Source organism: Triturus cristatus, chromosome 3_2, assembly GCF_964204655.1.
Source record: "Triturus cristatus chromosome 3_2, aTriCri1.1, whole genome shotgun sequence".
Lineage (NCBI taxonomy): Eukaryota > Metazoa > Chordata > Amphibia > Caudata > Salamandridae > Triturus > Triturus cristatus.
Window position 1 is genome coordinate 1,051,323,617 of NC_140584.1, and position 14,838 is coordinate 1,051,338,454.

The 14,838-nt window shown below is 50.6% G+C and overlaps 1 protein-coding gene across 1 annotated transcript in view; it reads left to right on the top strand.

The window, feature by feature from the left end:
* Positions 1 to 14,838, top strand: part of LOC146859093 (eosinophil peroxidase-like) — a 55,075-nt gene that overhangs the window by 19,710 nt on the left and 20,527 nt on the right. The window contains exons 7-8 of the mRNA XM_085649746.1: positions 39 to 245; positions 5,329 to 5,644. Coding sequence (XP_085505872.1) covers positions 39 to 245; positions 5,329 to 5,644 — 523 coding nt within the window. The remainder of the gene's footprint in view (positions 1 to 38; positions 246 to 5,328; positions 5,645 to 14,838) is intronic.

The following is a 14,838-nucleotide window of genomic DNA, read 5'->3' on the forward strand; positions in this document are numbered from 1 at the left end:
GAAGGAGGACCATCACCTTTCTCTGTTCTTTATTCCAGGCACGTGCGGTTTCAAACCAGATTGTCCAGTTTCCAAACAATGAAATCACACTGGATAATGAGCGGTCACTCACCTTCATGCAGTTTGGCCAGTGGACAGACCATGACCTGGACCTTTCTCCTGAGACTCCAGCCAGAACCACCTTTGTTGAGGGCCTGGACTGTGACCACACCTGTGTCAAAGCACCACCTTGCTTCCCACTGAGGGTATTTTGCAGACCCATGTTTACTGTACCATATCTGTTCACATGATAGGATTAGGTTTCCACTAGCTGCTCACCTTCTATGCTTGATGCAATCAATTAACATTTGAATTAGTAAAGTAAATTATTCTATAAGCTATCCAATAATGCAGCGATTAAATTAAACATTAAGGCTGTCATCAACAAGACAGCTGTAATGCAACAACCCCCAAACAAAATAGTTTTCAATCTGAAGAGGGTCCGGAACATGCACCTGATTCTCTCTCCGAATGGTTGAATAATGACAAACAGTTTCTCAGGCTTTCTCAGAATCAAATCTTCAATTCTGTAGCGCTACTTGAAGAGTTCTGAACCCTCCACCCTGATGGTGTTCAGAGAAGATGCAAAAATTCTTCTTCTTAAAACATCTTTAAACTTATGACGCACTAGGGTTCTAATTAATTAGTAATAAATGATCTGGCTACAAAATCTTCACTGTTTTAATTTGAACCCAATTGTTACATTGTTCTTTACAGCACTCCGATATCATTGCTGGAGATTGCTTAAATGTACAAAGTGTGTGAAGGAAACACACATTTTTTATTAGAGATTCCAGATTTCATTCTTAACTAAGGAAATTAAGATATCCATCCTTCAAACCACAACCTTGCATGATACGTCAGGAATGCCCAACCTATAATCTGGGGGTGTGATTGCTAGTAGATATTCTGAATATCCTCAAATTTACATATAGTGATTGTAAACAGAACTAATTTACATACTTTATAGTTATCCTGAAAATATGTACTGATCCAGCCATTCTGGATTTATGTCAGACAGCCCAGCTATAGTTTATCTGTCAGATACTTCCCTCTTGTAATTATAAGGGCCATCTGACCATTTTTTCCAATAAGCAACCACAGTAACCACATCTATGTCTTTACCAGTAACATTCCAATGCTGCTCCATCAATGGAACCTTGAGATTTGACTTTCCAATTGTCTATCAAAGACCTTCTGTGGGAAAGTGGCTTTATATATTCTGTTCCAAAATAGGTACAGTGTGTATAGAGTCTACAGTCCCCAGAGGTTTGGCAGAGGCTAAAGTTAGATATAACCTTACTCTCTAAAGTGGTAGCTTGGTCGAGCAGTAAGGCAGTATCAGAGGACAGTGTAAAGCATTTGTTGTACACACTTAGTCAGCAAATGGTCTCACACACCCAAGAGCTGAATTCTAGGCCAATGGTTTGTATATAAAAATATATGGTCGTTTTATTTTAGAACCAACAAGAGGTATCAAAATATACTTCCTCAGAAGGAGATGCTTTAGTTAAATACTTTGCAAAAGACAATTGACTTGGAATGCAATAGTTACAGTTTGTTGCAACAGGCAACACAATTTCAAACACAATAATACATTGAGCTCAATGGAAATTTTAAGTTATATGCAATTGATTACTTTCAGGACTACTTTTCTAACTCCAGGACTGGATCCTAGATTCAGTCCTGGGACAGTTCTTGGAAACAAGTGAGTAAATACTTTTTAGTTACTGTTGTGATTTTTAGGCAATATTTTGCTATTTTAAAAGTTGACACTTAGAAACTTTTTCTGATCAAATTACCAATGTTATCCTATGGAAGGAAATTCACTTAGCAGGTAAGTGGGGTTATGGTTACTTTTTCTAGGTCAGTGTTGGATCCTGGATCCAGTACTAGTGGACCACCTGTAAGTAGTTGAGAAACGGCGTTTAAATTGTACAGGTGATTTTTAAGGACTATTTAGAAGTTTCCAAAATCGACACTTAGAAGATCTTTCACAGAAAAACAGTCAATGGTTTCCTATGGAAGAAAATTGACTTAGTGGTAAGTACGGTTGGGAGTACTTTTCAGGGTCAGTGCTGGGCACCAAGATCCAGCACTGGGATCTCTCCTAATAGCAGATGAGTATTTCCATTTTCGTTACTCGGTCGGTATTAGGTGAATATTTTAAAGTTTAGAAACTCCACGCTTAAGAAGAAATTTCAAGAGAAACCAGTCAATGTTACCCTATGGAAGAAAAGTGAGTTATCGGCTTTTGGGTAAGTACTCGACTGACAGAGTTAAGGTTCTGGGCATAGACTCAGAGGTCTCCCAGGTTCAGGTAGGTACAGTTGTTACACCCTCAGCTGCACAGGGGAAGCCGGGTGCAGAGTGAGTTAGGCCCAATGTTATCCTATGGGAGGCAGGGGGCCCTTGGTTGGTGGCTGCTGACTAGCAGGCCACGCGGCTGTGGGAGCTGGGCTCCTGGTCACTTGCTCAGGGCAAACGGGGAAGTAGGTAGGAGTAGAAGTTACACTACCAGGGCCACTCGGGCGGCTGGGTGCAGGGTGCTTTTGAGCCTTCGGGCGCTCAATGGATTGCAATGGAAAAGCTCAAGTACAAACAAAGGCTGCAAGCTCGGGGACAAAGATTCTTCAGGTGCGCCCACCACTTGGAGAGGTAAGTTGGGTAGTTGCAGGATAGGTAGTACCCAGGAGTCGGGCACAGGGGGCCACAGGGCGCCGGGTGCAGGGGTGCCTTTTGGTGTTGGGAAATGTTACCCTCTGTTGATCGCGGTAGGGGGTTCACTCGTTCTGAGGCTGCAGGCGTCGTCAGGAGCATCGAGTTGGGTCCTTGGGTACTGGATTCGGGGTCACAGTCTCCGGGGGGACGTCCTTGGGGTCTTTATCCACTCCAGCACAGGCCAGGCTTGGCGGGTGCAGAGTGTGCAGGGTTCGCAATTCCGGGCTGATGCCAGGGGTTAGATACTTGCTTTGAGCAAAGCCACTGCTCATGGGAGTCCCAGGTGCTCAGAGTCACAAGGTAGCCAGGTCCTCCAGGGTCTGTGAGGTTGCTGGCCACAGGAGTTGCCGAGATTTAGCAGGAGCAGGTTCGAGGGTCGACAGGCCGGTAGGGCTGGGGCCAAAGCAGTTGGTGTCTGCCTCTTCTTAGCAGCTGCACGGCAGGTTTTCTTTCTTCTTGATCTTCTTTGCTGTTTTAGAATCTGGAATCAGAGGAAGGAAGGTTCAGGGTGCCCCTAAATACTAAATGTAGGGGCGTTACAGGTAGGTAAAGGGCAGGGACCACTGGGTCCCTGTCCTGGGGTGGGTTCACCCCCTATCCTGCCACTCTCCTGTGGGAGGGGGGCAGTGGCCTAGTCCTGATTGGGTAGGGCTCCCCATCTTCAAGATGGCGAGGGCCCAGAGATGTGCTTCACCTCGCCTCCCCCACCTGAGGGGTGGGGTTGGCAGGGCTGGCACATCCACTGTCCTTACTTGGAGTTTCCAGCCAGTCTTCCCACCAGAGTGGGGGTCAGAACCGCTGGGGGCCAGTTGCTGAGTACAGCAAGTGGCCTGGAGAAGCTCACAAAGGCGGCATGCCTTTGAAGCTTCCCCCTGCCCATCCTGGGGAGGAGACCTAGCACCTTGCCCAGGATGAGCATTGTTGCAGGCCCAGGAGAGCGGGGGCCCTCCACCCAGGGGTCAAGCAACATGTCTGCTGTGTGGCAGCCTAGGCAGCCTCTCAGACAAGACGTGGATTGTAGGTTAGGTTTCAGGGGGCATCTCTAAGATGTCCCCTGTAGTGCATTGTACATTAAATCCCACACTGGCATCAGTGCGGGTTTAATGTGCTGAGACGTTTGATACCAAACTTCTCAGTCTTCAGTGTTGCCATCATGGTGCTGTGGAGTTCATGTTTGACGAGCTCCCAGCACCATATACTCTTAAATGGCAGCACTGTACTTACAGTGCCCAGGAATGGACCTGGGTACTGTAGGGGCACAGGGCTCATGCTCCTGTGCCCGCACCACTGGCATAGGGCACCCAGCTAGAGGGGTGGCTGATGTATGCCAGGGCAGTGTAGGTTGTGGGCATGGCACAAATAGATGTGTGCCATGTCGACTCTGGTTTGTCTTGTACCCAGACACTCAGCCTGCAAGGGGAGTGTGTTTGTGTTAGGGTACAGGGCCTCTAAGGGTTGCACAATAAGTGCTGCAGCCCTTAGAGGCCTTTCCTGATCACATGGCCCTGGGTACCTAGGGTACCATTGACTAGGGGCTTACATGTGGCTAGGGTTTGCCAATTTGGGTTTTAGGTTTTAAGGAAGGAACATAGGCCCTGGGCACCTGATTGGCAGGAGTCAAAGTATATTCAGCAATTCAGCAAAAAGTGGGGGCATACCATGCAAGAAAGATGGCACTTTCTCACACCTTCCAGACATTCAATGCCAAAAATCAATCAAGACAACCATCAGTATATTGCCACCTGGGACAACCTATCTGTAGACCCTGAAATTTTGCATACTAAAATCAAAATCAAAGAGTCTCTGTATCTTCTATTTACCAAAACAACATTTAAATGAAGCCTAGGGTGCTAAGAAATAATTGTTTAAAAATTCAATAAATAAATATCCTCTAGGATGTCAATGTCTTTCTCTTCATTACTCTAGCCATAGAGCTACCTCAGAGCTTTCAAGGCTCTCCTTTTAATGTTTCTTACAAGCCTCCCCATACGAGTTGTACCTCAACTTTCTCTTACTGATGCCCGTGTATCTCCGGTAGCCTAATCAAAGAACACCAGCCTCCTATATCTCTGCCTCTTAAAATTCATCCATGGTGGTTTATGATCACCACCTTCAAAGCTGTGTCCATAGAACCCATACGAGATCTCTACTTCTTCTTTCCCATTGAGGCATGTTTAAATATTCACCTGTGTTAATACATACAAAGAACCATCAGCCCACACTTACGTATAAAAAGTATCCTCTGCGGTTCGAAGTCTTCTCCTTTAATCCATGCAAAACACAAAAAACCTCTACATTGTAAGATGTTTCTGTATCTCCACTGCCAATAACCACAGTCCTAAACCACTGCCCTATCTCTACCTCTAACAACTCATCAGGTAAGCTCTATCCTAGATAAACCATTCAAGTAACTACCAAATATCCAGTTCCTTCAACGTGCCATTAATACTCAGATTGCAATTCACTTTGTGTATTTACCTAAAGATGTCATCTCGTCCTATAATAAATTGCCATCATATCATATATCAGAATAACAGACCATCTTCTACTGTGATGTTTTTAATGCAGATTCCACCCAATGATCCAAGGATTTCAAACAGAAGTGACTGCATTCCTTTATTCCGCTCGGCTCCAGCTTGCAACGAAGGATCACCTGTCCGTGAACAGATTAACATTTTGACATCATTTATTGATGGAAGCCAAGTGTATGGAAGTGACATGGCATTGGCAACCAGACTTAGGGATCCGACAAACCAGTTTGGGCTGTTGGCTGTTAACCAGAGATTTACTGATAACGGCCGAGAGTATCTTCCGTTCAACACCATGGGAGAAGACTTCTGCGTCCTAACCAACAGATCTTCGGGCATTCCATGTTTCTTGAGTGGTGAGAAGCATTGTTTCTATTTTCTTTTGTGTCGAAATGTTTTATTAATACCATTTATAATGGAGACATACACATGAAGATGTAGGATTATCAGTTAACATTTTAAATATATAATATATTATTATCACAGAAGACAGAAAGATTTAAAGTTACATAAGATATCTTATATGGTATAAAGAAAATGGCAAGAACGAGAATAAGATATAATAAGTTAATAAATATACATATTCCAATATATAAATATTATTGAAATAATTATAAATAGAAAGATATGGAAAAGGAATAAAGTGAGGAAGATTAAAAAACAAAAAAATTGAAAGATATGAGGGAGATTGATAGAGAATGAAATGTAAATAAATGGAGGAAAAAGTGCATAAGGGAATATGTAAACACAGATATGTAAGGGAAGGAAAAATTATGGTAATAATAAATAAATAAATAAGTGTTACGAAAGAGAGGAATACATAAATGGGTATTAACATAAATATAGGTATACAAACACTTTCAATTTAAATAGATATAGATTTATACTGAAATATATCTCTATATATGTACAGTTATAAAAATAGAGACAAGTATGGATATAGATATAGACTCCTTGTCCAAATGTAAAGAGGTAGAGATTAAAGATAAGATATGTGAAATGAAGAGAAAGAAACAAGAGTGTTGTGCGACGCTGCAAAACAGAAACAACCGAGCTTTGGGTAACAGCCAACATTTAGGAAAACCTGTAACTATGGTACCATGAACAAACAGTGCCATGGATGGCAATTCAAAAAGGAACACCATTATTTGCAGTTTATTTTCTAGACGTATGAGAACAAATGGATGAATGAATACACTTACATATCGCACATAAAGGCAAAAAGTAAAAAAAGATCTTTTGAGCGTGGAGACAGCCATGTTGTTGGTGATAGTAACATTTCTTGTTGGCCAATTTGGTTTTCTGATGTTCTGTTGTTGCTTGGTGAACTGCCCATGACAGACTTGTGGGCCATGGCGAGGACTTTAACCGGCACTCTTCAGTGACTGCCGGAGACTGCATACATTTTATAATCTGCCTCATATATTTCTGTCTACCCAAACCTTGTACAACTGGATAGAGTGAAGTAGCTGGATCTTTCTGTTGATGTTAACGTGGATGCCATGAAACCAGCCCCAATAGTGATGATGACCTGCTCAACCATTACACAAAATCAGTGATGACCTACAGTGACCTAGTCAATCAAATGAGTTAATGGCAGCAAATAATCAGAGTACCCACCAACAATTCCGAGGCACTTAAACAAGACAGGTGGGGCCAAAATGGAAAACTAAGGAACAGGTACTGTGATGCAGAGCTCTTTGGCACATGTTAGGCGATAACAACTTGCTTTCCGACCCAAGCCATACTAGAGGGAGCTCAAACATAAACCAGACTCAGTGGGTCTAATGTGGCATTAATCTTTCAGAGAGTGATTTAATAAGTAACAGTGAGTTGTGCAATGGCAAGCATATCCTAACTATCAATACTGTCAAGATACCTCTTTATGAGCAGAATGTGCACTCCCTCAATATACCTGTGATGCCCCGACGGTATCCAACTTCTGCATTAGATACAAATGCCAACTTTCTTGGTATAAGAAATTGAGGTATTAGTTGAGGGGGGATGAGTACCCACCTCAAATAACTTCCACAATCCTTGTCAAGGTGAACCATGAAAGTCACTAAACTAACCTGAGCTCACCCTCCTGGTAGCTATGGCACAGAGTAGACAGGCTTAACTTAGAGGCAATTAATAAATTATTTATGCAGTATTCAAACAGTAATAAAGTCAAACACAACACAGAAAAAATCCCAAACCAATTTAGAAAAATAGAGTGAATTTATTAAATAAAATAACACAGAATTGACAACACCTAATAAATAGAACCAGAGTTATTAATTCTAAAATTGTGAATTATAAACTAGTACTAAAAAGAGTTACAATCCAACCGCAGTCATCTGGTTGCACATGACCGGGACAAGGTTAGGTATTAAGGCTGAAAGTTATGTAGCACGGATGGGATACATGGACCAAATATGTCGCTGTCAAAAAGTTACCTTTGCGTTTAGAAATCTTTTTGGACCCAAAAGGCTTCAGCCAGGTAAATCAGCAGGCTGTGGTAGAAGCTGTGCTCTACATCAACGGGGAACCGAAGTCCATGGTTTCTGTGAAGTCTTTGACGAAGGAGGGAAAGTAAAGAGTAGGAAAAGTTCAGGTTTTGCCTCCAAATTGCTCTCAACGTCTGTCGGATACAGGCGGTAGCTTGGTTCAGGGAATCTTTTGACCTTTGAACGTACAAAGGTTTCTGTAGTTTGAATTTCCTCCGTGGGAAAAGGCTGCAGGCTGTGGTTAAAGAGGATTGGACATCAACCGATGCTGGTCGACGGCGGTACCACTAAATCAGATTTGCTGCTGCGGACAAGAACACAGCAAGATTGCAGGAAACTCACCCCAACAGCAATGCACCCTTGTGGATCAGCTTGGCGAGTTGTTCTCAGTCCCACGCTGGTTCTCAGGGCAAAGAGTTAGCAAAAAGTTTCTTAGTCCCAAGTCAGCAAACGTTTAGAGTACACTTTGACACCAGCGAAGTGTCCAGGGCCACAAGGACAGCACCTGGGGATTAATATTCACTTCAGCAGCATGCTAACTTAGGACTGAGGAGATGAGAATGCATGAAAAGGCATCTTGAAGCTTGTGTGTCCCTATAGCCCAAAGAGGAGGTCAGCGCGATGAACCTTGGGGTCCACTTCTTTGTTCTGTGTACATTAGATAGAGCAAGTGCAGTTTTCAGGTCTCCTCTCTGGTCACAGAAAACAGGTCCAGTCCTCTTCTGTTCTTCCACAGGCCGAGAAGTGACCTGAGGAGGGTACTGAGGATTTCATATTTATGACTGGCACCAGCCTGTGGTTGGGTGTAACTCCTAGCCACTTCCTAAGCAATGGGGGAGAAGTTCTTAGGGGTGACGCTACCCATTTTTGTTATAATGAAGAAAGGTCCCTAAAGTGAAATAGAAAAACATACTGCACTGGAAATATAAATAATGCACAGGAACTATCCAATCAACTTTTTAAAAATTCATTTTAGTAATATATGAAATATAAAATAATCTGTCGGGGCGTGGCCAAGATGGCGGGGTGAGCGGACGCTTCCTCCCGTAGCTCCTCCGGCCCGGCCAAGCTAAAGCCTTTTTGTTATGCTTTTCTCCCCCCGCTGAGGCTCGGCGCGGGAGAGGAGCGTGGCGGAACATCAGGGGCACACATCGGTGCTGTTTTGGTCCGGATCGCCCCGGGGGAACCCCCCCAAAAGTTCGTCTGAGATCAGGGGACGACGGCGGTGAGCCCGAGGGGCGGAGCGTATTGGAGAGCTGTCCGGGCGCCTCGGTTGGGCCCGGTGCTGAAAGCTGCGGTCTGGAGGGGATCTGGCCCGCCGCTCGACGGTGACTGAAGGAGCCTGGCGGGCAGGGGCCCGACGGTGTGGAGGGCTTGGGACGGGTGCCCCGGCACTCGGACTGGTGACGGCGACACCTGGCACTGCGGAGGCCCTGACCCCTAGCCGAGGTACGGCGGACTCCTTGTTGGGGTCGAATCATCTGGCCCCCTGTGCGTGACTAACGGGGGCCGGTGGTGGAACTTATTTCACGACGGGGCACCTCGGAGGCCCCGGGGGTGCCGCCGGGCCTAGTCGGTGTGGCTTGCTCCGCCCGGCCGCCATTTTGTCCCCGAAGGAGCAGTGGTGGCGACCTCCGCTGAGCCCTGGATGCTGGCTGCACACGACCTCCCGATATTGCTGTCTTGACTACCGGAGGGATGAGCTGTTGGGACCCCCTCGCTGCGGCCCCCTTGGTTGTCTCACGCTAGCTCTTGCGGCTGACGGTGACCGGGCTCGGCCGCCATTTTGTCACCTGTGACGCAGCGACCTCACTTGTGGGGGATCCCCCGGCCCGAGTGCTTGCCAGCGGCTGAGCATCTCTGGGGCGCCTGGATCGGGGCCCGACTGCGGAGCTGACGATGGCTGGGAAAGGAGGCCCGAAGAAAGGGGACCGTACTCTGCCGGACATGCTTGGCAGGGCCCAGCACTTGCGGGACAGGACACAGCCCTCGCCGGGGCCCTCCCGGGCTCCGGCGGATGTGACTGGAGGGGAGCCACCCGTCACGAGGGCCTTCATGGAGGAACTGTTTAGCTCCCTCAGGGAGGACTTCCAGACACTGAAGCGGGAGGTGGCCAGCGAGGTCCGAGAAGTGCGCAGAGAGGTGGAGGGCCTAGGTGAGCGTGTGGAGGCGGTGGAGACGGAGGGCCAACAGCGAGCGGAGGAGATAGTCCACCTCCAGCAGGACGTTCTTCGCCTCCGGGAACAGTGTGTGGAGCTCCAGGCCCACTCTGAGGACCTCGAGAACAGATCTCGGAGGAACAACATCCGAGTGCGTGGCGTGCCGACTGCGGATGAGGGGTCCGATCTGGGGGGCTATCTGCGGGCCCTGTTCCGAGAAATCCTGGGGGAGGCCGCGGACTTTCCCATCAGCATCGACAGGGCGCATAGGGTTGGCCGCCAGCGCCAGCCATCGGCACCCCCACCGGACATTCTGGCCTTCCTGCCCGACTTTCCACTAAAGGAGCGTATCATGGCTGAAGCCCGCAGGAAACAGCCCCTGACCTTTCGGGATCGGCCGGTGGCGCTGTACCAGGACCTCTCTGCCATCACTCTACAGAAACGCAGGTCCTTTAGGATTGCCACTGACTTTTTGCGCGAGCATGAGACGCCGTACTCTTGGGGTCACCCCTTCCGCTTGATTTTTCGGTGGAACGGGGTATTGCATCAGCTACGCTCCTTGCAAGACATTTGTGGTGTCCTGGGGCTCACGGCAGCGGAGGAAGAGGGAGCTACGCCGTCGTGGAGGTCCTCGGAGGGACGGAATCGGCGGAGGTCATCGAGGCGGCGCTCAGCGACCAGTGCAGGGCGCCCGGACTCCCCTACCATTAGGGCGGACATGGCAGACGCCCTGAGGGCGGCGGCCGGGGACTCGATCGGCTCCTCTAGCGTGGCCTTGACGGCCTAACATACACTCCGGGGGGAGATGTCTTTAGCTTCTTAACATGCTTGGCACGGGGCGGGGGGGTTGGGGGGGAGCGGGCGGAGGTGAGTGGCTGGACGTCCACTTTGCTATTTTCTACGGACTTGCCCGTTTTGGGGCTTGACTGAGACTATGGGGTGTTTGAGTTTGGGGATGGCTAGTTGCCAAGGTTGTGTTTTGGGTGGGGGAGGGGGTTGTTTTGGGGTTGGGAAGGTCCCGTCCGATGTTGTCTTTGCCCGCTTTGTCTTGGCTTGTCCCGCGCTGCGGCCCCGCGCGCCCCACCCGCTGATTCCCTACCCATTGCATGGCGCTCCCGATCCCTGCGAGGAATGCCGGGCCTAAAGGTAGTGACCCTTAATGTTCAGGGTCTGAATAACCCGGTGAAGCGCAGGGCGATCCTGTCGTTGCTGGAGGGGACGCAGGCGGACATTTGCCTTTTGCAGGAGACACACTTATTGCCCCGAGACTGCCACAGGATGCGCTCTGCTAAGTTCCCCACCCAGTTCTTTTCCTCGGCAGCGAACAAGACGGCAGGGGTAGCCATTCTCCTAGCGAGCTCCTTTCGGGGGGAGGTGTTGCATAAGTGTGCTGAACAGAAGGGGAGGCTCCTTGCGTATCGCATGAGCCTGGGAGGCATAGCATTTACGGTTGGCTCCGTTTATAGCCCAAACGAGCACCAGGAGCGCTTCCTAGACTCCGCGCTGGTGGATGTCACTGCTTCCCCGGACCGACACGTTATCTTGGGCGGAGACCTCAACATTGTCTTTGACTCTGGGATGGACAGATCGGCGCAGCGCTTCCCGCAGACGGGGGAGCTGTCCCAGGCTGGGAAGGCCCGGATTGCGGACATGGACTTGCATGATCTCTGGCGCTCCCTGCACCCCACGGATAGGGACTACTCTTTCTTCTCGCACGCACACCGCACTTACTCACGGCTGGACTACCTCCTGGTGAGTGGACCGATGCGTGCCGCTGCCACGGCGGCGGACATCGGGGTCCTGACCCTGTCTGACCACTCTCCAGTTATCGGCGTTTTCCAGTGGCCGGCGGCCTCCCCCTCTCGGGGGGTGTGGCGCCTCCGGGACACACTTCTACACAAAAAATCGGTGGTGCAACGCATCGGGGAGGTCATACAGGACTATCTCACTCACAATAGCAACACTGACACCTCGCAGGCGACACAGTGGGCGGCATTGAAGGCCGTCCTACGGGGGGAATTCATCTCTATCTCTGCAGCCGAGAATAAGGAGCGACAACTGAAGAGGGATGAGTTGACGGCTCAAGTTCGGGAGCTTGAGCAGGTCCACCGCCGTACGGGAGCGCCGAGGGTCTGGAGGCAGTTGAAGGCAGCGAGGAAGCTCCTCTCGGCTCTGGATCTTGATAGGGCGGAGTACGCCGCCTTACGTTTGAAACATGCCTACTACACTGGGGGGGACAGATGTGGCAAGCTCCTAGCACACCGGCTCCGGGTCGCGCAACAGCGCAGCGTCGTGAAAGAATTGGTGGGCGCGGACGGGGGGGTTGTTTCCGGGGACGCGGAGGTAGCGGAGTCTTTCCGCGGCTTCTACGAGGCGCTGTATGCTGAGGAGCCCTCCCCGCCACGGGAGACCGATAGCTATTTGGAGTCGGTGACCCTCCCGGTACTGGACCCGGCTCAGGCTGACCACCTGGAGCGGGACATCCATGTGGAGGAAGTGATTTCAGCTATTGCGCGGCTGAAACATGGCAAGGCCCCGGGCCCGGACGGGTTCACGTCGCTATTCTACAAGACTTTTTGCACGGCCGTGGCCCCTGTCCTTACGCGGCTGTTTAACTCTTTCTCCGCACCGGGAGCCATCCCTCCGGATCTCCTGAGGGCGACGGTCGCGGTAATCCCGAAGCCTGGGAAGGACCGGGCCCTTTGCGGCTCATACCGGCCCATCTCTCTCCTAAATGTCGACCTCAAGTTGTACACGGGGATTCTCGCAGCCAGGCTGGGTCCACACCTCCCCGACCTGGTGGAGGCGGACCAGGCTGGTTTTGTGCCCGGTAGACAGACGGTTGACAACACCAAGAGGGTGACACATGTTCTGGAGAAGGCCTCAAGGATCTCGGGGGAGCGGATGTTGTTGTCCGTTGATGCAGAGAAGGCCTTCGACAGAGTTCACTGGCCGTATCTTGAGCGGGTCCTTAAGAAACTGGGAATCGGCGATAAGTTCCGCACCATGGTATTTAATTGCTATAAGCATCCTTCAGCGTCGGTGCGGGTAAACGGGTGTAGCTCTGGTAGCTTTGCCATCGAGCGCGGCACGCGGCAGGGCTGCCCTCTCTCGCCGCTCCTGTTTGCCCTCTACATGGAGCCGTTTGCTCAGAGGATTCGTGACAATCCGGATGCTGTCGGGGTCCGGATGGGCCAGTACGTCCACACCGTCAGTCTCTATGCGGACGATGTCCTGCTGACTTTGGACGACCCTAGGAGGTCGCTGCCTACTTGCCTCCGAGAGTTGGACGCCTTCGCGGGGGTGGCCGGCTTCAAAATGAATATGAGCAAGTCGATGGCTCTGGACGTGTCCCTGGCTGCGGAAACCAGGAGGGATCTTCAACGGCTCTTCCCCATGCAGTGGTCCTCGTCCACGGTGCCGTATCTGGGGATTCTGCTGGCGCCTACACTGTCGGAGATGGTTACGGCCAATTATGCCTCCCTCAGCGGGAAGATCAAGGACGAGCTTGGCCGCTGGAACAAGGGCCTGCTGTCCTGGCTGGGGCGAATCGCGGCGGTCAAAATGACGGTGCTGCCCCAGATACTATATCTTTTCCGGGCCCTTCCACTCCAACCCCCGGTGGGCTGGATACGACACATGCAGGCTGACGTCTCCCGCTTTGTCTGGCAGGGCCGCAGGCCACGCATGAAGAGGGTCCTCTCCACGCTTGCTCCGGAAGCGGGGGGTCTCGGCATTCCGGACCTCCGTAAGTACTTTCAGGCGGCACAGCTCCGCTATCTGGTGGAGTGGAGCAGGTGGGAGTCCGACAAACATTGGCTCTTCCAAGACCAGGCAGTGGCGGGCCGCACCTTACAAGAGGTTCCATTCCTGCGCCGCGCGCACCGCCCCGCTAATCTTTACGCTTCCTTTGTTACGCGGGTCCCCCTGCGTGTGTGGGACGCGGTCTGTGAGGCCCGGGGCCTTACCACCTTCCCTTCGCCGCTCACGCCCATTGCGGGCAACCCGGACTTCTCCCCTGGGATGGAGCCGGGGGTTTTCTCCCACTGGGTGCAGGCGGGCTGCAGGGCACTCTTCCAGATCTATGGCCCGGAAGGAGTGGTTCCTTTTCAGCAACTCCGCCAGGAGTTCGGCCTGACGGAGCTGGACAGATTGCGCTACATGCAAGTTCGGCATTGGGCCCTCCAGCCTCAGGTGCGTGCCGCCGCTGCCCGTCCAATTACACCGTATGAGCGGTGGTTGGCTACTCGGACCTCCGACGCTAAACTGATCACTGATCTGTACAAACACCTACAACCCCCGCCGTTTCACTACTACAATCCGGGGAGGGAGCGTTGGCACAGGGAATTGGGTAGGACACTCAGCCACAAGGAATGGGACAAAATTGCGTATCGGGCGCGGCACTCTGCATACCACACGGGCCTCACGGAAACCTTCACTAAAGTGTCCACATACTGGTACTACACCCCGGAGAGACTGTATGAAATGCATAGACACACTGACAAGGGGTGCTGGCGGAGCTGCGGGCAGGAAGGTACCCTTACACACATCCTATGGGATTGCCCAGTGCTGACCGCCTACTGGAAGGAAGTTCTGGACGAGGTGGATGAGCACTTTGGCATAGAGCTGCCGCGCCTCCCGGCGTATGTCCTGCTGGGCCTCCCCAATGACCTAATGTACCCACTGAAGTCCCGCAGGGGTAGGCAGATTGCGATAGCGCTGGGGTCTGCGGTTCAGAACATTCTGATCCACTGGCGCACATCCACCGCCCCCTCCATCACCGGTTGGTTGCACAGACTCTGGCATGTGCTGGGGATGGAGAAGCTGTCGCTTACGGTTGCGGGGGAGATAGACCAATTTGAGGAGCTATGGCAACCCTTTCTAGCGCTGCTGTCCACTGAA